At 39.5% G+C, this 22,908-nt stretch overlaps 1 protein-coding gene across 7 annotated transcripts; it reads left to right on the top strand.

The window, feature by feature from the left end:
• Positions 1 to 268: 268 nt before the first annotated feature.
• On the top strand, positions 269 to 21,913 carry LOC106898665 (Hermansky-Pudlak syndrome 5 protein-like). Of its 7 annotated transcripts, XR_001413956.1 has the most exons (24): positions 269 to 348; positions 1,803 to 1,972; positions 2,416 to 2,526; positions 3,368 to 3,432; positions 4,093 to 4,285; positions 5,804 to 5,937; positions 7,219 to 7,434; positions 7,775 to 7,846; positions 8,069 to 8,157; positions 9,148 to 9,326; positions 9,550 to 9,708; positions 10,563 to 10,722; positions 12,823 to 12,946; positions 14,683 to 14,829; positions 15,625 to 15,699; positions 16,201 to 16,805; positions 18,165 to 18,288; positions 18,488 to 18,643; positions 19,151 to 19,270; positions 19,584 to 19,697; positions 20,033 to 20,139; positions 20,778 to 20,885; positions 20,981 to 21,060; positions 21,517 to 21,913. XR_001413956.1 is itself a non-coding variant. In XM_014960056.1 (23 exons), the coding sequence occupies exons 2-23, from the start codon at positions 1,865 to 1,867 to the stop codon at positions 21,575 to 21,577; spliced, it is 3,402 nt and encodes a 1,133-aa protein (XP_014815542.1). In that variant the 5' UTR covers positions 269 to 348; positions 1,803 to 1,864; the 3' UTR covers positions 21,578 to 21,913. The 7 variants fall into 7 exon arrangements, 4 of the variants coding, with proteins under 4 accessions (XP_014815542.1, XP_014815543.1, XP_014815545.1 ...); XR_001413957.1 differs by lacking the exon at positions 20,033 to 20,139; XM_014960056.1 differs by having other exon boundaries at positions 20,778 to 21,060.
• The last annotated feature ends 995 nt before the right edge of the window (positions 21,914 to 22,908 follow it).

Genomic DNA, 22,908 nt, shown 5'->3' with positions numbered 1-22,908 from the left:
GTTCCCCGCCGTCACCCGGCCCCGCGTGACGCCGGCCCCGCTCGTCCCCCGCCATCGGCCCCGGCTGCTCCGCTCTCAGGTCGGCGGCGCCGCCGCCACCGCGCTGCGGGGGAGGGGCCTCCTCCCCTCGGCAACGGCCCGCGGCGGGAGGGGGCGCCGCGCGTCAGCGTCACGTGGCCAGGGGCAGGGCGGGCGCGCGTGACGCAGCTTCCTCCCGCGAGGGCGCGCACGGCGTGACGCACCGCGGTGCGCCCGCGTGGCCCCGCCCCTCCCCGCCCGCGGGTCACGTGCTCGTGCTGCCACGGGGCGGGGCCGCGGGCGCTCGGCGTGAGGGAGCCAGGAGCGCGGGTGAGGGGCGAGCGGCGCGTCTGGGTTGCGCCTCTACCTGAGGCGGAGCGGTGCCTTCCCCGCCGGCCGGGAGCTCCGCCGCGACACCTCGGCCGGGCTCGGGTATCGCTGGGAGGGGAGGGAGGGACCGACTCGGTCCTGGTAGTCGCTGCCGTCCCGTGTCGTGGTTCCCGGGCAGCGGTGGCGGCGGCAGCTCTGGCTCTGGCAGCCGCCGCTGTCGGAGCGCTGGTGTGGGCTGTGCCTCACGCCGGTGCCGGGGCGCGGGAGCTGGTGTGAGGCGAGTGGGGAGTGTTTGTACTCTGGCTCCAGCCTTGCTCCGCCCGGGCGGCCCAGGCCATTGGGGGCTCGGTCTGGGGGGTCGGCGGTGGCCCCTGCCCGCCCGCGTTCCGCTGACAGCTGTTTCTGGAGGAGTCGAGTCGTTCTTCGGAGCTTTCGGGACGCTTTGCTGCGCTCCGCCTCTCTGTCTGAGAGGAAGCAGGATGGATTTGCGGTGCTTCCCCCCAGAGGGGCACTGGCGAGAGGGGGGCGGGTGTCGGAGCCCGAGGCGGCTGCCGGTTCCCGAGAGCAGAGTCCCGAGGCAGGGTTTAAAATCTCACGGTGGCTTTCTTAGGTCGAGGTTATTTGCGACCGTCCTTGTGACAGAGCGTGTAAAACAGCGTCTTTCTGGGCTAAATAATCTAGGACAAAACTGTTCTTTCTTATTTATGTTCTGCTATTTATTGCTGGAGTGGAGCTGTTCTGAAATGCCATAATTTAAGGCTTTTAAGACAGTTTTGAGAATTTTGAAGAAGCAATTTTCAGTGTCTCTGGCTAAATGTGTATCTTCCCTTTTTCTGGTGCCTGGTGAGAGTTAGCATTCCCTTTTCTTGTGAGGAGATTGAGGAAATGTACGGTTTCACGTGACAGTATTTCTGGGAGGGGGTTATTTCATTTGTGGGATTGCATACTAAACATTATTTAGAAACTCAAAGGTTTGAGTATGAAGTGTAATAAGGTTTTTTTTTTAAGCAACATAGAGGTCTAAACTTAAAAAATCCTTAGCAAGAGATTCTTTTAAAGTATCTGCTGTTTAGTAAAAGTATATGAGATTGCAGCTTCTATAACTATTTAATTCTTGGTTTTCACTCGTTGTTACACATTTTACCATAAAACAAGGCTTTTTCCGTAAGTAGACAGAACTTGTTTCACAGGTGACTGTAAATATATCTTAGAGCTACAATTTATATATCCCGAGGGTTGGTATCTGATAAGTTTTCTGAAATGAAATTCAATAAAAACTTCTTGTAAAATAAGCAGGGTTCTAATTTTTTAGCCCTTGGGCCTTTTCAGCAAACTGAAACCTGATGTTGTTTGAAAAGGAACACGTTCTGTGTTTCTTTAAACACAGATATAATTTTCTTTAAAAACAGATATAATACTGTGAACTAATCAAGAACTTCTTTTATTTTTGGCAGGTACAGCTAAAAGCTGAAGCTGTAGTGCACCCATGAATGAGTAGTGCTAGTTCTGTGCATCAATGGCCTCTGTGCCAATAATTCCAGACTCTTACAACCATGTCTTGGCAGAACTTGAATGTTTGGATCCATTGCTTTCTGCACTCAGGCTGGATTCTAGCCGTCTGAAGGTGAGTTTGTGGTGTTTGGTGGTGGTTTTCTTTTTACTTATTTATTTTAAAATTCAAATAATGACCTTATTTAGTTTATCTGATTAACCCACAGGATTAATCTTGTTCTTTTTGGGTGTGTACGTGCTAACTTACGGGGAGAACACTTTGGGAAGAAGTAGTGGTAAAGACAAAGGCTCCTGTTACTCTGTGTATGTGTTTCCTTAATGCAACTGTGGGGTAAATAATACAGCCTTACATGGTTGCTGTCATCTATTATTTGCTTTAATTGCAGAGAGGGCTGTTCTAATGTCTTTGGTGACTGCTGCCAGTGTTTCAGGAGTAGTATACACAGCTGGCAAACAATGAAGCCTTTAAAGAATAACATGATAATGCAAGGAAAAGTTACTGTTGTTCATATGTACTAGCAGCCATGTTGTGCATTATGATTTTTATTCCTTCAGTGCACGTGTGTAGCTGTGTCGAAGAGGTGGCTGGCTCTAGGCAGTTCAGGAGGAGGACTGAACCTTATACAGAAAGATGGTTGGAAGCAAAGACTCTTTCTCGCTCATAAGGTAAGGGTAGAGAATTTCCAGGGAAAATGGGACTGGAAAAGAGGCATTGTTTCAAGTTAATAAAAATTAAGTCAACAGGCATTTTCAGCTTGCTGAATTGTCTAAATAAAGTGAAGTTTTGGACTGCTCCATTTAAAAAAGGTAGTGATACTGGAGCGTATCCCCGAGTATGTGGTGTAACAAATTTCATGAGGTGTGAAAGAAGTTACTTGAGATGGTTAGTCCTTTGTTTTTCAAATTTTTTTTTTTAACAGCAGAAACGAAGTCACCTGCTGAATATTTAAGAATTATAAGAAAACTTTGAATATGAAAGCAGAGCAACTCAACTGTAGACAGCTACCAATGTTTGGATGTCCAAACTATGAGCTACCTGGATGAGCCAAGAAAAGATAGGCTGGTGTGCTCTTTTGCTGAAAGTAGTCATGGAACAGAGATTGCTGTTTCTACAGTCAGATGCTGTTTCCTGGGAGCTGCTGCACCTTCTACCTTAACATGAATGCAGCCATTTTTTTAAGGTTGGGAGCATCTCACTTATTCCTGGCAAAAAAATTTCCATAGGTGCAAGGACAGGAGACTGATTCCTGTGTTTTCCAAATTGGTGAATGAACTGCAGATGTTTCTCTTGATGCTGTCATGTTGTGGTCAGCTGCAACTTCTTAGAGTAAACTCAGTGTTTGCAAACAAAACCCAAATAAAACACACACACCCTCCCCCCAGCTCAACATAGTGGTAGTGTTTGTTGACATGAACCTTGTTTATATCTTAGAGATAAAAGTTGTGTGGTGTTAAAGGTGGTATAAGAACAGCTTTTACTTGCACTTACTCCCATACTTGCTTTCAGGAAGGTGCCATTGCCCGGGTTGCCTGTTGTTTGCATGATGAAGACTATGTTGCTGTTGCCACCAGGTGAGTGATGTACTTAGATACCTGAATTCTAGACAAATATTTTTAAGTAGCTTCTAAGTTTCTGACTTGGACATCTGTAGAGAACTTGGTGTGGGGGCGAGCAGGACAGGGAATTAGCTGGTAGTTGTCCCTACAAAATAATTCCCTGCACAGACAGCTTGCTTAACTTTTTTTCTGGAATAATTGTTCCAGGGTAAGTTATTATTTCTGTAACAGAACATCTGTGGGAGAGCTAATGCATGTGAAGTTATGATGATAAATGTCTCCCTGAGACCTTTCAGCATCAAAAGAAAAATCTTCATTTATTTGGTAGAGTGAGATTGATTGATAGGTAATTTCACTTATATTGTTTAAAATCCATTTAAATGCTTATTTTTCCACCTTGTCACTGGCAATTCCAGTAAATGTGGGAGTAGCCTTCCAAAGCTGTTGATACAAGGAAGTGTGCAAGGAAGGATGCTTATTTGTCTTTAGCTTTCGGAATGTAACACTTCTTGAAAGCATGCAACCTCAAACATGGCCACCTCTGAAATGCACTGCTTTGCTGTTTCTTTGGAATAATGCATCCTTATGTCTTCTGACATTTTGTCATCAATTATTGATGAAAAAATGTCAGAAGACTTATTCTCAAATTGCATTTTTTTTTTTTAATTATTGCAGCCAAGGTCTTGTAGTAGTTTGGGAGCTAAATCAGGAACGTCGTGGGAAGCCAGAACGAATTTATGTTTCCTCTGAGCATAAGGGCAGAAAAGTCACAGCTCTGTGTTGGGACACAGCTGCACTTCGTGTTTTTGTCGGCGACCATGTGGGAAAAGTATCGGCCATCAAGATTAACACATCAAAACAAGGGAAGGTAAAAACTCACATACTTTGAGATTAAGAGGTTCCCAGGGGGTGATGTGTGGAATCTTTTTGTTTATTTTACTAAAGTAGAACAGAAGAAAGTTGCCAGCTGATGAAATTCTGGTAGCTTTGACTGTTGGGATGAAGAACCAGTCTCTTGAGAAAACAGTAGAAATCCTAACCATGAACTTCCCTCACCCTCTCTTTTAGCCGTTTTAGTAATGCAACATAAAAATGCTCTCAAATGTGAAGAATTAATATTTCTTGGAATTCACAAATATCCAAGCCCAGGGTTTTAGTGTTTCTGAGCCTGTTGGATTCCCTAGACTCCAGCTACAGGTCCAGCTGTGTGTTTTAGTCCTCAGGTCTGCTGTCAGTCTGAGAAGGGGCAATCCCAGACTCTGATTTTGCTTGGCTCTGTCTGGATACTCTTATTGTTAAAGATGGGGATTAGTTAAAATAAATGGCAGGTGGATGTCAAGCTGACATCTGTTTGTTTTTGTGCCCTTCGCACAAAATGTAATCTACCAGCCTGATTTCTAGCCCTTGAGTCTTCTTTAAGTTTTGCCATTGCTAGATTCTTTCCTTCTCCTTTTAGTCAGTAAGAAGGAGGGCAGTCTGGAAATAGATGTGTTCCTCCAGATCTTCTCTAGCCCTCATGAAAGATTTTGATGGAAAATTTGACTTAATGCAACCAGTACTGCTACTTTTTAAAGAAAGAGCAAAAAAAATCAACTGGGGAAATAAAGGGAAAAAGAGAGAAGGGCAAGGCCCTTGGAGTACGTGTTATTGCTCATGCCTATTAAAAGAATTGGACCATTGAGTCTCTCATGTAGTGTGCTTTGAAGTAGGGAATTGACACGTTCCTGGCAAAGAAAAACAGCTTGAAGCTGTCAAAAATGATGATCATCTGCTAGAAAAGTTTGAGTGCAGGCCCAAGTAGTTTCTGTGAATAAGAAGTCTGCCTGTGACTCTGTTCTGCAACCAACATGAACTGAGACACTTGTATAATAAATAGTATTTGGGTAATGTGCTGCAGGGTAATAGAGAAAGTGAGTTTATGTAAACTACCTAAATCCAATGGAAGGTGTTGGTTTTTTTTTCCTATCAAGTAATCCCTCAGGTCTGTCTCAGTTAAACTGTTTGGTGGCTGAAAGTGCCTGTGAGAGAGAATTGACAAAGCACAAAGCTTACAACAACATGAATAAAACCCCCTGTAAATGTTACAAAACCATACTCTTTATAAGAAAGTGGCAGGATGCTACAGGGCATATGATTTTTTCTTTTCCCTAAAACCTTCAGTAATGGTTTTGGGAAAAAGAGGATTTAGACTTTCATGCCTTTGAGCATTGAAGCCTTGTATTGTGAGAGAGAAGAAAGGAACTGCTTTCTTATGCTATGTATTAGTAGCATACATGAGTCTTTTCTGAATTTTGTGATTTTTAACTTGAAGAAATTTAACTAAATAGTCTTTATTTTGAACTGAAGCCCTGTATGTTTTCTTTCTTTTTTTTCTTTTTAACTGTAGGCTGCTGCTACTTTTGTGATGTTCCCTGTTCAGATTATAACCACCGTAGATTCTCGGGTTGTTCAGCTTGATTATTTGGATGGAAGGCTACTCATATCTTCACTTACACGCACTTATTTGTGTGATACTGAGAGGCAAGTTATATTTTATTTGTAAAATACTGGACTTCATGAAGTCACACAGTTTTTGAAGTGACTTCTGGAGATAATCTCATCCAATTTTCCTGCTCAAAGCAGGGTCAGGTAGAGTAGATTGTGTGGGACTGTGTCCTGTGAGGTTTTCAGCGTCTCCAAGGATGGAGACTCCAGAAGCTCTCTGGGCAATCTTTTACAATGGTTCATCACGATTGCAGTAAGAGAGCTTTCTCTTAGGAAATTCCCTTTCAACATGTATTTCCATTTGTGTCCATTGCTTTTTGTCCTTTCACTGGGCACTGCTGAGAATAGGCTGGCTCTGTCTCCTTTACTTCCTCATCAGGTGTTTATACATGTGGGATTAGATGAGTTCCACCCTGAGCCTTCCCTGTTCCAGGCTAACCAGCCCAGCTCTCTCAGCCTCTGCTTGCAAGACAGGTGCTGCAATCTTTTTGTCATCTTTGTGGCCTATCACAGGATGTCCTCCAGTATGTCCATCTGTGTCTTTTGTACTGCAGAGCCTAGAGGACCTAGCACTCCAGGTGTCTCACCAGTGCTGAGAAGAGGGGAAGGATCACCTCCCTTAACCTGCTGGCAACACCCTTCCTAATATAGCCCAGGAGGCTTTTGGCCTTCTTTGCCAAAAGGGGCACATCGCTGGCTTGGGGTCAGCTTGTTCACCAGGACTCTCAGTACCTTCTCTACAAAGCTTCTCTCCAGCCAGTTGGCCTGTCCTGGTGCCTGGGGTTATTTGTCCCCCAGTGCAGGACTTTGTGTTTATCTGGTCCAGGCTGCCTCAGTCTGTGAAGATGTCAGGACGGGTGGTGTCAAAAGCCTTACTGAAATCAAGATAAACAACATCCACTGTTCTCTTCTCATCTATCAAACCAGTTGTAAAGGGCTATAAACTTGATTTCCCCCCTGTAAATCTATGCTGACTATTCATAATCACCATCTTAGCTTTCATGTGATTGGAAATGATTTTTGTGATCCATTTGCACCATCACCTTCCCATCACCAGGTTGACTGACTGATTCTGCTGGAAAAAAAACCAAACAAACACTTCATGGTCTGAGTGTTTGTTTAAACTAATAAATTTTTCTGCACCCTGTCTTATAAACTTCGTGCAGGCTCTATAATCTGGACAACAGACTTTTTTTTTTTTTTGGAACAAAACCCAGTTCAGCAACTAGGATTTAATATTTTTATTTTGCAAGAACAATATAAAATTAATTAGACATTTTGTTAATGCTGCCTTAATAACTGTGTTTTTTCCACTAGAGAGAAGTTCTGGAAAATTGGTAACAAAGAGAGAGATGGAGAATTTGGAGCATGTTTCTTCCCTTTTGGAAAAAACAGTGGGAATCAGCAGCCATTAATATACTGTGCTCGACCTGGCTCAAGGATGTGGGAGGTGAACTTCGATGGGGAAGTGCAAAGCACACATCAATTCAAGCAGCTGCTCTCGTCACCGCCTCTCCCTGTTGTTACTCTCAGGTAGGAGCATGAGTGTTATCGGTGATAAACTTGCTTGAGACTTATAGACTAACAGAAAAGAACTGCCTTAATACTGAGAAGATTAAGTAAACTCCTAATGCAGTCAAGCATTAATCCTACCTGTCATCTTAATATGTTCTATTCTAATAACAGAAGTTGGTATCTGAGTTATCAAAAATGTCAAAGCCTTCATTCTGCAGGTGTGTGACTACTGCAATGGATGCTGCTGTCATTAAACTATGTTTATTTAAGACAGCCTTGTTAATTTCCAGGGTGAAGAATATTATATTAAGGAAGTGATACTGTTGTACTTCTAACAGATTCTAATTTTACTTTACAGGGTGGATCCTCATTATACTAGTTCCAGCTGCTCTCCACAATCTTTATCTTTTCCCAAGCTACTGTATTTGGCGTGAGTATTTGTCAGCATAACTTCCTGTTGATAAAGTAGACTTAAAAATAAAAAAGTTGCATATTCTCCTACTTTATATTATTGACTTCATATTTTTGTATAAGAATTTTCCAAGTATTGTGCTAAACAACTCACTTGTACTTAAGCCAATGCCACCCCCCCATATTTTACAGTGACTACAACAATTAACTGTTGTATCATTACTGTCTCCTTTGCTTGCAGTGAGCACTGTGTGATGACCTGGACAGAAAGAGGCATTTATATCTTTCTACCCCAAAGTGTTCAAGTCTTACTCTGGAGTGAAGTAAAAGGTAAACTAAGAATCTTCACTTTGTAATGTTGTCTGTTATGTTTGTCACTCTTGAAGTCCTTTGCTAACATGGAGTCTTTTCAAGCTTAATTTTTCCAGCTGGACGGCAGAACATTAATCAGAAAAGTGTTTTTCCTTGTCATCTGTCAGGTATATCCTTGAATATTAATCCTCTGCCCACCTCCTCCAGCCAGCCCCTCCCACCACACTTCTGAAACCTTGCTTGAGAAACAAAACGTGGTGTAGGGTGAATCTTAAAATACAGTAATAAACTAGTGCGAAGTAATAACCTGCAGTATCCTTTCCTCATTTCTGTTTATTCAGATTTGTCAGGCATCCTGTGAAGCATAATCTGGCAGCTGAAAGATGTTTTTTCTAACACCTGTCTGACTTGGAGCCAGGAAATGTACTTGTTTGGCAGATGAGTGAGGTCTCAATCAGTTTTGCGTGTATGGTTTTAGGCACAGTTGTGGAACTTGTGTGGAATACTGTCAGTCAGTCTTTTCCTTCCCCTTCTCTCCCCTGCTTCTTGTATCAAGTTTCCAATGCCTTTGTCATGGAGTGTTTGCATATAGCCTGACTACTTAATTTGAAAACTGCTGAAAGGTCAAAGTGGTTTTTCTACTAGCAAATACGTTCCATTTCAAAGCCAAGTGATGTATTTCTTATCTTTATCAGTCTCTAGTTTTTAATCTCCCTGCTTCAGAGGAAAAGGAAACTTTTTGGTAACTTTAGTGTTCTTCTTGAATGCTTTCTAGAAGTGCAACTCTGGACAAAGTTTTGATACTTTAACTGTGCTTTATCATTGTTAGATGCTAGCTTAGCACTCTTCAGTATTTGTTTTCCCTGTGCTACTTGTGCTATGGTGTGTTAGGATTTTGCAGGCATTTACAGTCAGATGAGAAATGTTCTCACCTTCTTTTAGGAACAGAAAGGAATGCTGGCTAATGATTTCAGTCCTATAGATATTTCTGTGCATCTGGTTTTGCAGATATTCAGGATATTGCGGTTTACAAAAGTGAGTTGTTCTGTCTGCATACGAATGGAAAAGTGGTGCACCTCTCCCTTCTGCTGGTGGACCGCTGCATAGAGCGTCTGATAAGAAGAGGGTTCTGGACACTGGCTGCCAGGGTCTGTTGTCTCTTCCAAAACTCAATTGTGTCTTGCAGAGTAAGTAAATACCTCTTTGTAAATGTGCAATGCAACTTCATTGTGCTTCCTGTCCCCCTCTTCCATTAAATTCCATAGGTTTCTGAGATCCATATTCTTGGAGTTCTTAAAAAGTCCTTTAAACATTATACTTCTAGGATGAAAAGTAGCCTGTGTATATGGTACCTTTTGCTTTTCGCATGTGCATTAGAAATAATGTTTCTGTTTCACTGTGTACTCCTAGGCAAGAAAAAATTTGCCTCTCGACAAGCTGGAGCACTTGAAGTCTCAACTGGATGCCTCAACCCAGCAAGATCTCATTACACAGCTGGAAGAACTAATTTCAAAGTTGGAACCCCTAGATTCTGCGTGCAGCAGTAGAAGGAGCAGTATTTCATCTCATGTAAGTGTGTTGATAATGCCAAAAATGTTACCTGCAAATTTTATCGTTATGGCTTAAAATCGCCTTACTGCTCACTTTGAAGATGAGGGTTTAATTTTTACCATGTCTGCTGTAACTGATAATGCTACTTCCTAAAATTAGGAGGGGTAGAGAGGTATGAGGTACTACTACTTGCATTCTTTAAGCTCTTAGACATCTGTCTTTTTCCATATTATTTTGTTCGTAATGGTTGAGATATGGACAAACATTGATACAAAGAAGACTTTCTCTGCAGCTGGGATTACTGTCTTAACATGTTTCAATAAAGGTCATCTTGATAGTAATTGTAGTTTTATGTGGTGAAAACTGAATATTTGAGTACTCAGAACTGTCCTCATCCTATTAAAAAAAAACAAAGTCTCACTCCTATGAAGCTGAAGCAGAAAGCTCTATTAAAAAAAAAAAAAATCAAAACATACTTCTCATACTCTTTTACACATAATGCTGCTTGGTATTGTCTTGGTTTCCCAGCAGCATTTCAAGAAAGGGGAAATACTTCATAGCCAATACAATATTAGTTGCTGCTTTCACTCTAACAATGTTTAAAACCAAAGAATTATAAATTACATCTTGCTGTGGTAGACAAGTTTTGGTTTTTCGCATTGGCAGAGGGGAAAATAAGCTACATAGACTGATGATGAGCAAAAGAGTGTGTGTCCTGGAACTAAGGAGTTTTGCGGGGTCCGTAATTATGCTAGCTGGCTGTGGTTAACCAGCAAAAAAGAATATGAGGTTATTTGTTGTTTGGGTTCATTGCAGGAAGTTTAACAAGAAAGAACAACTCGCACGTCTAACTCCTCTCTCTTGTCTGACAGGAAAGCTTCAGTGTCTTGGATTCTGGAATATATCGTGTTATCAGTCGAAGAGGTAGTCAGTCAGATGAAGATTCATGTTCTCTCCACAGTCAAACATTCTCAGAAGATGAGAGACTTAAAGAATTTCCTGCACATCAGGAAGATGAGCAAGTAGAACTTGGTAATATTTCTTAATGAAAATATGTTACTTGGATGCAATTTATTTGTTCTACAATAATTCAATTAGGTTGGCTCTGTACTCTTATTTTCTGCTATCAAGTTATACCCAAATAAATCCTCTAATTTGATCAATGGGAATGCAGTCACCCCACCTTCCAGTCAAACTCCTTCTTGAAACATTGGAGTGAAAGGCTGGCTCCACAGAAATCCAAATTTTAGAAAAACTCAACCCAGAGAGACAAAAGAAAAAGTTTGGAGTGCTTTTCCCAAGCTAGAACTTCACTCAAGTTTCCACCCAATTTCTCCCAAACTTCTATGCAATTCAGCATTAATGCTAAGATTCTCTAAGCTAACTATGCCAGTGTTAATTGAACTTCAAATGAGATTTGTTTGCTGATGCTGTCCTACCACTAATATTACTTCCAGGAAGAATCTTAATCTTGGCTCTGTCTTTGTATTTCTTCAAGGAAAACAGGCTTATGATTAGTGTTCTTAACTTTCTTGCAGGGTTTAATTTGTAAAGGGGATGATCTCTTATATGTGTATATGTGGGCATAGGGATGATAGAATTGGTATTAGCTAATATTTAGACCATCCAGGGAGCTTCTTGTATTTCCTACCAAATACCTGTCACTGGGTGAAAGCTAGAATGAGACAATAATGGGTCTGTTCTCTGCTCTGGTTGGGATTGGGAAGGGATGCAAAACTTGGAATGATGAAGAGCTCTCTTAGTTCCAGGTGTGGTAAAGAGGCTTTCCAGTAAAAAAGCTGTTCTAGCTTTTGCAGAGAGTAGATGCCAGTCGAAGATGAAGAGGATTAGGGTGTTTTGTTGGGAGAAAACCACAATGGGGAGAGAGAGTATAGGAATTAGTATTTACTTCCCTACTTGTCACTAGTGTTATCCTGCTGACAAAGCTACATGCTGTTTGTAGCACTACGTTTATATTTGCCTCTTTAGCTACATCACTATAAAAACAAGTGAGAAAACTTGGAAGTGTACCTTTTCCAATATTAAAACCCTAAACTGAAGGGGAGTAGCTTTTGAATGTCAGAAGATAGAAAAGTTCTATCTGCTCAAAAAGAGATAACAAATTTTCTGATTATTTCAAAGTAGAGAAGTTCTAGATGCTTCTCGAAGCATGTGTACTTAATTTGGTATTGAAGAGAAATGGATTTAGTGTTTTCCCCGCTCACATCTACGTAATATGTCATAAGTTTTTAGGTTTCTAATCTGCATAATGAACAAAAGCAGCCTTATTTACAAGCAATCTTAGGATCAGTAATGACCTTTAAGCACTATCTAGAGAGACTGTGGATTCTGATGGTAGAGTTTCTGTAACAGCATGGCATCTCTTCCCCTCGGCAGCACAGATAGTGCTGACTTGCAAAATGCAGTGTCATCCTTCCTTAAAAGGATCCATTTTTTTTTCTTACTTGCATAACTTAAAGATCTAGTGTGTGTTTGTACCAGGAAATGATTAATAAAAACACATTTTAGGTACTGTTAGGTATATGAAAGTGAAAAGGAAATAGTGATTCAGTATTTCCTGTGATTGTTATCAAAAGCCAGAGAGCTATGGGTTCAGTTATATTTTGAAGTAGTTTCAAAGAAAAGGGAGATTTATACCTTAACCATGGCTTATACCTCTCTGTATGTTTATATGTGATTTAGGTTTTAGAAAAAACATATAATGTGAATAAATGTGTGCCACAATGCTTAATTCTAGTTGCTGAAGTAACTGTTGGTTGATTAAATCAAGATTTTGTCCCCTAAATGGACTGTAAGGCTACTTTTAGAAGACAGTTTTCATAGAGTTGTTGATCACAGAATCTTTATGGTTGGAAGAGACTGATTGTGATTGGCCTTGTTATAGAGCCAAAAGACTATTAGCAAAACATACCTACCAGATTCACAGTCATTAATAAAATGGCCCTTGAAACCAAATAGCACCTTTCTGGCTCCCTACATTCTTGAATATTAAATATGAAAATATCCCATGCAGGTTATCTATTAATGAATTAGTGACTTGCAGTTTGTTTCACTGTTCCATTTTTGCCAGGCCACTGTTTCATGACTCTTTATTTCAATTCCATTTGTTAGACAATGTATCTCATGCATCTGTGACGGTTGAGGCTGACCGGAATGAGACATTTCTCCCATTCAGTATTCCTTTGTCATTTCGTTCCCCATCTCCTCTCGTCTCTCTCCAAGCTGTCAAAGAAAGGTAAAACTTGCAGCAGGTTCACTCATCCATTACATCTTTCCCTTTTCTGTCCTCTGAATTTGTAGCATTGTCTGGTTTAGTCCATATTCTGTTCTGCATAAATGTAACATCTGAACTGAAATGCTCAAGATGCGGTCAAGTTTGCTAGACAATTTAATGCTTCCATCTTGAGTCTAATGAAGATATGAAGAGCTGCTCTTAACTTCAGTGGGGCCAAGATTTCAACCTCAGTTTTCAATGGCTAGGAGTGTTTAAATGTTTAAAAATTTTTAACATCACCCTGTAAACTGTGGTTGTGGTTTGTATTTAACTTACTGATTTAATTTAAGGGATTTTGCTTTTCTGCTACTTAAATTTCTGAAGAATGAGTGAAGACTTTCTATGTTGCTTGGGGACAAACATTAAAATATTCAAAGCATGCTTGATATTGCTAAAACAGACTCGCGAAGCATACCGTGTGGTTTGCCACATCCACCCCCACCTTTCAATGAATGTAATCTATTCCCCAAGTGTTAATGGAATAATTGTAGCTTACACCTGGTGCAAGTAAATATGCAGAAATCAAAGTGCTATTTTAAAACTCGCTTTAAAAAAACAGTGGGGTGCAAATATAAAGAAGGTGTTAAATACATACATTTTTTTAAAACTAAGTTATGTTAGTTTTTTAGCTAAAATATTGCTGGCCCATAGTAGTGGTCTGAAAAATTGTGTAGCCCTCCCTTGAGCTCTTAAGTATGTGAATTATGTCCTGCAGCAAAAAAACCTAGCTAGTATCAGTCATGTGAGGGTCTCAGAATAACCTTCAGAAGTACGTGCAATGTTTTGAATTCTTTCTAAACTGTAAGCACATTTTAGGACATATCTACTAATAATGACAACTAAATTTTCAAGTATTCACTATATTCAATTTATAATTAAATAAAATACTATCATATTGACAGTTAATTTCTAAAAATTTACCTTTAATCCTCCTCTACATTAAAGTGCAATTGTTTTGCTATGTTTTAATTCTTTCTCTTCTGCAGCAACCTTCAATTTCTGGTATACCTCAGTATAGTAAAACCTGCCATATTCTCTGGAAAGCAAGTAAAAAGGGTTGCTTTATTCTGTTTTCTTGATGCTCTTAAGCTAGTTCTTGGCCAGAAAGCAGGAAGGTGATTTTCTTGTTCAGCTCTTGGTGACAAAGTTCTCTTCATGGCTGTGGCAGAAATAATTGGGTTTTGGTATGTCCACTGGATTCTCTTGAATAAAATATCTGAAGGAATAGGGACTGTTGATGTGAAAAGGACATTTTTAATGAGCTTTGTAATCTGAAGAATTAATTTAGGGTATTATAAAACTGTTTCTTACCATAAAGAGGGACATAGTTTCCTAATGATGCTTTCTGTTTATAAGCTTTAAAATGCAGTGTAGCCAATCTGCATGTATTTGCATACAAATATGCCAAAATCTAAGCAATGATGTTAGCATGTGATCCTGTTTTGCCAACAGCAAAAACCCCAAGTCTTAAATACTTCAGGTTTTTATTTTGTGCTGGAAGGATGGGCTATAACTGAAGTGTGAATTTTGAGCAGCTTCTTAGTGAGTTTTGTTCTTGTTCGTCATTGCTGCTCTCATACTTTTCTCAAGAGTTCTTCAGATTATAAAGTTTTTTCTGAAATCATGGTTTGAATGAGAAGTTTGGTTTGTTTGGTTTTGAACTTCCAATTCTAAATCTTTGAACTTCTGATTCCTAGTGTTTCCAGCTTTGTACGCAAAACTACCGAAAAGATCGGCACGCTTCATATAAGTCCTGATACTAGAGGAAGGCAAGAAGCAAAGGATGAGGAGCCACTGCAGGAGTTGACTGTTAATCCAGTAGCATCTCCCCAGGAAGAGAAAGAGTGAGCATAAAAATCACATTTTCCTAGCAACTGCATTTGCTGGGGGTTCTGAGGATAGCAACGTAAATCAAAAACTACTGTTTCAAATAAAGTGATGAGCTCAGTGTTAGTGTTTTTCCTGCTGCCTTCATTACTCCGGTGGCTTTCACTGGTTCTCCCTGCCTCCTTTCCTAGATGCTGATTAGGCAATAAACAGGTCTGGGTGGTGGTGCATGCAGTGTCCACAGTGCTGTTAATAACTGAAAAGCAGGACTGTAGTGTTTTACATAGTCTCTGAGAATTGCTGATCTGTGATGCTTTAATAGTTATGGACTTGAGTCCAACAGTTCATTTCCTGTCCCTTCTCACTGAGAGGTAAACATTTTTTATCTCCCTAAACCCACTTTTTTTTTTTTTAAATAATGCTAGCTATAAAACATTGAACTTTAATGGTTGTCCAATTAATGCAGAGCTAAGTTATTTCATATTCCAATGATTTGCTAATGTACCATTTTGGGTTAACTTTCATAGTGGCACAATACTGATTTCTACTCAGTACCTTCAGAAATCTACTGTAGTTGGAGTAGAAGCCATTATAGAAGGCCACAGATAATAGTATTATTGGTTGCTCTTCATGCCCAATTAATCAATAATGCCTGTGGAGCTTTTCTTTCTTTAGAAATGAAAGCTTAAGATTATTTTTTAATAAAGGACTTGCGGTTGTTTCCTCCCAAATTTGAGGAAACTTTTGAGGAAATCTTCACTTAAATTATTAAACATAATAATATAAGACTGAAATTAATGTGTATTTTGTAGGTTAGAACCACACCCCTGCCAGCTTCCGGAAGAGGACCATCTAAGAGATCTCAAGTCTGCAACAGCAGAAGCCACGTAAGCAGGGATGCTTCTTAGCGTATAGATATATTGGGCTTTGGTAGAAAAATGACCTTTTTTTTTTTAATTACGATGTTGGGTTTTTTTCAATTCATTACATACATATGAGTAATGCTGTAAATGTCTATTAACATAATCTGAAAGCATCTCATTTGATTAATGATTTGTTTCCCCTATTTAAAACCCAGGAAAACCCACTAAAAGCTTATTTAGGTACTCTAGCATTATCCTTTTGTCCTTAGTACAAGCATAGTTTAAAAAAAAACAAAACCACCTAACAAACAAAAATTAATTCTGAAAGAAATCTTGAGGAACTCAGAATGTACTTAAACTCAAATGCAGACAACTTAAGTAGCCTAAATTCTGTTTGCACTCAAAACCACAAAAAACAACTGACTGTAAGTCAACACTTTGAGTTACACAAAATGTGTGAGATGCCACAAGTGAAGTAGTATCTAACTGTGAAGCAACTTAGCAAATTTCTTTTTAATGTTACAGAGCCAAACTACAGGATCCCCTGGTTTTGTTAGAACCACAGTGTATGAGAAGGGTTTTGCAGGAATGGCTTGTCTGTCTAGAAGAAAAGTTTGGCCGCAAACATTCTGCTTCCTCTGCTAAAAAAAGCCAGACTCTGTGTGCTGAAGAAGAGAGGGCAGTCCTGGAGGAAAACCTACAACTGGATCCAGCTGATGGAGGTCCAGCAGACAAAGAACAGAGCGGTATCTTGAAAGACTCCTCTGAAAAGGAAAATCATGATGACACCTGTGTAAGGAAAAACATGTGTGAAAATAGTACTGATTTGAAGGGACCTTTGGACTGCTGCTTTCAAGTGTCTTCTCCATGCATCATAGAACCAGATTTTCAGAAAGATCTTGTTGAGTTGACAACACTGAGTTTTGAGCTGTGTGTATTTTCTTGTGGAAATGGTGAGGCAGAGGAAAGCTCTGATGGAAGTCTGCCGCTAGCAGCTTCGTGGACCTTAGCTTGTAGGTTTATGCAAAGCTACTTCTTTCTTTTGGATTTGAAAAGACTAAAGCAGTGTATTATAACCATGTATGCAGCCAGTCCTAATGTATGGGAAACGTACATCGCAGGATTGAAAGGTAACTAACACAAATACTATTACTAGTTAACTGAAAGTAAGACTGTTTGGGAGAAAAAAGCTTGAAGATGTTTCCATTTGTGTCTGCAAATTGTTCTTCTGCAGGTGTAGCGTGGGAGGGGGAGGATGGTTGGGATGTGGGAATTTTTGTTCTGGTTTTGGGTTTGGTTGTTTTTCTCCCAAAGGCTAACTTAAGAAGAACTGCTGGCTCCTTGGAGAGACTGTTCCTCCCCTCTTCCCACTTTGCAATTATGAACTTCTTAATCTACATGGAGTTTGTTGGTTTATAATCACACTGTAGTTATTACAGACTAGATCTATTCAAATAGATGTGCTTCAAAGAGCAAAAGCGTCTTAATTAGAATCATATGTCTGTAGAAACAAGGCAAAAGCTAGGGGAGGGGCTTCAGTATTTGCACTGGAAACAGAAGATTCAACTTGTAAAGAAGACGTGGTTAATGTGAAACAACTGAATGGGATAGATGGTTCCATGCAAATGAGTGTTTGTGGTCACATCAGACTTCTTTTTTCCACAGAAATCCTTTCTGATCTTTTTGATGCCTCTTTAGCCTCATTGAACCAAAGCTGCCTGATTATGTTGGAAAACAGAACTTCATGTGTTCGCTCCATTCAGCTTCTGCTTTATGCATTTCTTTTAAGAATGAATTAAAGTCTTAGCATTGATTTGGTGCCAACAGAGTAGTCAAACAACGGAATCTTGTTTTGAGGGTTGGTATCTGGTATTTGGGCTTCTGGGAATCTATTCACTATTTGGATTCTGAATGCCCTAGAAATGGAAGTAATTCATACATTCTTAGTTGTTCTCAGTTGGACTACTCTTGTATCTGTAGATTAACACTCACATTTCATCAGGATCAAAGTTTGTGTTGAGTTCTGCATTCTGTTAAGTCGGTGTCCAACCTGAAATTTAAATTTATTTATTTTTTTAATTTTAATTAGTAGAAGCAAATTGCAATATATGAAAACTGGTGCAGATCTGCATTATGTTCAGGAAGCCATATGTTCTGCAGTGGACTATCTTTTTTTTTTTTCACATGAAAGAAAAATTGCTTTCTCGGAAGTCTAAAGAAAGGAAAATATATCAAAAATATTATTCCTTGCCTTAATTGTATAATTTTATAACTGTAATTTGCTGTAGGTGCAGGTTAGTGATGTTAACTATGTGAAATGAACAAGTAGGATCTGTTCACTTGTTACTACTGTTGACTGTAGAGTTCATGAAAGTAGTGATAACTTTTGTCCTTATGCTTAAAAACAGCTCTGTGTGTGTGTGTGCGTTAAGAAAAACAAATGCAAAAACTTGCCCATATCTTGTAACTTGTGCACTGATTTATTTCAGAACTAACTTGTCACAGTCCAGTGGCTTTAGCAATGGAAAATGAAGATATGTTGAAAATACTGAAACAGCTGCATGACCTGGGGCCTTGGGATGATAGCCCACTGTTACTGGCACATGCTCAAAGGTTTGTAGCCAAGTCTGTCCTTTCTCTTCTTCAGTGTTGTTAACTTGCTAGAAGGAATTTTGTCTGCTTAATATTTCACGAAGCTTTCTGGGAACCTTTTAAAGAACTCACTTTTCAGTACTATCTTGAACTTGCAAGAGATCTTGGAAAAATTAGATTTTTGCTGCTTGGTACTGAAAATCATTTTTATTCTCTCCAGGCTTTATGAAAAATTTGGGGAAACAGCTCTTCGTCCCTTGATCAAGTTCCACCCTTCTATTTTGCCTTCTGATATTAAACAGCTTTGCAGGAATGATCCAGCTCACTTTTTAGCATATTTAGATAGTCTGATGAAATCAAAACCAGAGGATAAAAGGTAAATGGAATATAGAGTCTTCTTCATTTGTCTGCTCTCTCCATTATGTACCTGTGTGGGGTTTTTTGTTTGGTTTTTTCAGAGCTTTTTTTATTGTTTCTGTATCTATCTGTTTGGTGCTCCTTAGCATTAAATTCCAATTCATCCTTACTGTTTTAGTTGATTTCTCAGTCTGTGTTTTTTTTTTTTGTTAGATTAGATACTAGCTTTAACAGGGTTTTTCTGAATAATATTTTCAATGGAACTGTATATTTTCGTTCCTGTGCCTGTTCAGTATACCAAGGTTAGATGGCATTTAAAAAAAAAAAAACAAACTGGAGGAACCCAACCTACTTGATGGTTTTCTGTGGTCCTTTCAGTTTCTAAAAATGTAAATCATTCTAGGCTTTTCTATATTTGATTTTACGTCCATATTTTGGTTTTTGTTCTGCACACAATCTTCGCTTCTCCATATCTGGTATATTTAAAACTGCTAGGTTTTCTCTATGTGGTGTTTTTTTTTCCTAGGTCATCTCTCCTTAGATCTCTTCTGCAGCCTGAATCTGTACGACTGGATTGGTTGTGCTTGGCAGTTTCTCATGATGCACCACAAAGAACAAATACTGTGGATGCAGAAGGAAATCCCAGGTAAAGAAGGGTTCACCCAAGGTCCTGAGTGCAGCAAAAAGCTTTAACAGGTCTGCAGGCTTTTGTCCTCAATTTGGTTGGATGTCACTGAATCCTTTGAGCACTTTGTATAGTGCAGAGTTCAGCAGAAGCAACCAAAAGATTAAATAATTTCATCTGTGGTGCTTTTCAGAATGACTGCTCTACTGAGACTACACAGTGTCTCATTTGTTTTTTCCTTCTCTCTATTCATATACCTGCCTTTCTTGTAGAGAGAACATAACCTTCTGAAGAAAACCATTAATGCTTTAAAACTGAATTTCTCATCTTCCAGGCCACGATCGCATTTATTTACTTGGGGCTACAGCCAGCTCATTCTGCTTTTGATTAAACTCCCAGCTGATTTTGTTACAAAAGAGAAGATGGCTGACATCTGTAAATCACATGGGTAAGAAGAAAACTTGGTAATTCTTGGTATTTGGTTAGTTGGTATTCTGACCCCCCAAAAAATACAAATGACAACCTCCATTTGCTGCTTACTTGAACAGGTTTTACTTAAAAACCTTTCATGGTTTGAGGATGAATATTGACTGTCCAATTTAACGTACCAAATACCCCTTTTGCCTAAGGGGTATTCCGTGTGTCCCCACTGCAGTGGTTTCTGGCATTCATGAAATTCCATTGCTTCTGTCTTCTCTGATATTTAAATGAGCATTTAATTATTGTTGACTTTAGTTTAGACTGAGTATTTGATTCCTGGAAATATTTACTCTCTTATTCAAGATTCTGGCCTGGATATCTTTTTCTCTGTCTGGAGCTGGATAGAAGAATAGAAGCCTTTACTAATATTGCTCATTTGGATGATTTGAGCCTGTTGAATGGAGAAGATGGTTAGTGAGTCTTAAGCTGTATAAACATACTTCTGTGATATAGGAACTGCCTTTATTATATACTGATTCAGTTAGTCCAAAGTTGAGTTGAGCTTTTATTTTTTGCGGTGTTTTGGTAACGCTTAATTGTGTAGTGCAGGATATTTGAAACACATGAATGGGTGTTACACTCTTGTATCTTCATACTGTACTTTGTGAAATCAGTTGTGCTAGAAAATGCTTAAAAATTCAAGAATGTAGAGTTGCTTTTCAGCTGGGAGTAAGAGCTAAACGTGGTGTTGTAGATAGAGGAATAGCTGGCCTCCCTGCAGAGCATGAAACTCCCCCCACTACATGTGCAAACACACAAAGTTAATGACCAGCAAAGCTTTCTATCACATGGCAGAACTTAGGGCTATTGGGAATTTTCTTCTAAGATGGACAAAACAATTCTTTATCTCTTGACTTAATCCAAAACTTTAAATAATGAACTATTGTGAAGCTTTGTGTGGAGTTCATGACTGAATCTTTACACTGAGTCAGTCAAGGCAGTACGTTTCTGTGTAAAGCTTCCTTTTTAAGTACAGATATATTTAAAATAGTTGTCTTAGAACAATCTTTGTTTTACAAATAATGCAACAAATTCATTTTACATTTAGGTGCCATTCCAGAGACTATAGAAGAGTGGAAGTTTCTTCTGCATCTTGCACAAAATCACAGCACCGCTTTCCACCACGGCCCAGGGAATGGGAATGCTGTCAGCAATGGTAGCCCGAGCTGCCCAGACTGCATCACTGTAGAAAACGTAGCTCTCTTACTGGCAAAGGCCATTGGCCCAAATCGTGCATTGCCTCTCTTGCAGGAGTGTGGCTTGACACAAGAATTGTCTGAGAGATTTACTGGTGTCTGTGAGATACTGAAGATTGCTGAGAAAAGGCAAAGGTAAGAAACATCAACAGAAGATGCGTGTACGCATCCTGTTCATTTTTAGATCTTCTTGGTGCTTTAAACTTTCTTTTCAGTTAATAAAAAAAATATAAAATAGTACACATTTTTACCTCAGACTTTAAACTCGACTGAAAGCTTTTCTATTCTTTAAGAGCTGTGTATTGTGCAATATAGGCATTTTTAAATGGAAAACAAGGAAACAGGAGATCACACATTAAAGATGTATGTGAAGGAGATAGCTGTCTTGCTGAGTCCTACACAGACTCTGATCTGGCCTGTCCCTTCCAGAGAAGGCATGCATGGTGATGTCATGATGTTACTTCTGAAAAACGTTCATATTTTTGACAAACTTTTCTGTAAAATCAAACCAAAACTCTGTTGTTCTTTCTGTTTTTAGCTTTTTTTTTTACTGTTTGACTTTGTTTCTTCTCCCCTTTGCTTCAATTGCAGAGCGCTGATTCAGTCCATGTTGGAAAGGTGTGACCGGTTTTTGTGGTCTCAGCAAGCATAGAAAACAACTTGGAAAACTTTGGGAACCTTTTTTACTGTAATGATTTTATATTAAAGTGCCTTTTAAACTCAGAAGGCTCTTAAATGAACTCCTCTCTAGAAGTTCAGTTATATTGAGCCAGTCTCCATCTGGCAGGTACCTGACTGGGAACTGTGGATGATTCTGATTGCTTTGGAATGAGTTTTGAACTCTAGAACTTAAATCAAAACAACTTAGTATTTATCTTGAAATTAACCTCACATTTCTGAGAAGAAAATTGCTGAGTTTATTTTCCGAGTCTATATGACTTAAGTGTTAAGGATAAGACCCCTAAGTATTAAATTATGGTGTAAAAAATTGTTTGTTTGTTTATTTGCAAACATGAGAAGCTATTCCTTGCAAATATCTAAGTCCATACTTGTTTAATTATCCTGTAAATTGCATTGACTTTTTCAAGTTACTGCAGAAGTGCTTTTTCTGATACTTTTTTTTTTTTTCCCCACTTCAATTATATGGACTGATCTGGCCCATTTGAAAGGCATTAATTGAGCCAACTCTTAAAATGGAAGGGAAATATTTTTTAGGAGTGGATTAATGGTTAAGACTGCTGATTAACAGAAGAACTTGTTAAATGAACTCATTGTTAAACTATACGCATGACATTTCTAAATTGCTCATAATCTGTTTGTGCAACATGACTACAGATATCAGTTGTGATATTTCAACAAAGCTCTGGACAGTGGAATTGGAATCATAGAATCGTTTAGGCTGGAAAAGACCCTTAAGATCAAGTCCAGCCATTCATCTACACTGCCAAGTCTGCCATTAAACCATGTCCCACATCTACAAGTCTTTTAAATACCTCCAGGGATGGTGACTCGGCTGCTTTCCTGGGCAACCTGTTCCAATGCTTGAGAAGCCTTTCAGTGAAGAAATTTTTCTTAATATCCAATTGAAATCTTCCCTGGTGCATCTGAGGCTGTTTCCTCTTCTCCTATTGCTTCTTACTTGGGAAGAGAGACCAACACCAGCCTCTCTACAACTACCTGAAAGGAGGTTATTAGGGAGCAATAAGCCTCCTTTTCTCAAGCCTAAACAACCCTGGTTTCCTCAGCAGCTCCTCATAAAACTTGTGCAGTAGACCCTTCATCAGCTTTGTTGCCCATCTTTGGATATACTCCAGCACCTCAGTGTCTGTCTTGTAGCAAAGTGCCCAAAACCCAACACAGTATTTGGGATGTGGCCTCATCAGTGCCCTATACAGGGGGACAATCACTTCCTTAGTCCTGTTGACCACACTATTTCTGATACAAACAAGGATGCTGATGGCCTTCTCGGCCACCTGGGCACAC

This window comes from Calidris pugnax, unplaced genomic scaffold (assembly GCF_001431845.1).
Source record: "Calidris pugnax isolate Ruff unplaced genomic scaffold, ASM143184v1 scaffold435, whole genome shotgun sequence".
NCBI lineage: Eukaryota > Metazoa > Chordata > Aves > Charadriiformes > Scolopacidae > Calidris > Calidris pugnax.
Note: the sequence above shows the minus strand (reverse complement) of the source record. Positions and strands in the feature narration are given on the sequence as shown.

Excerpts from the sequence above, each read along its gene's own strand:
- LOC106898665 (XM_014960056.1), top strand. The coding sequence starts at position 1,865 with ATGGCCTCTGTGCCAATAATTCCAGACTCTTACAACCATGTCTTGGCA. Across the intron at positions 15,700-16,200 it reads TCTGCAACAGCAGAAGCCAC|AGCCAAACTACAGGATCCCC; the intron begins GTAAGCAGGGAT and ends TTAATGTTACAG. Across the intron at positions 19,271-19,583 it reads GATGCAGAAGGAAATCCCAG|GCCACGATCGCATTTATTTA; the intron begins GTAAAGAAGGGT and ends CTCATCTTCCAG.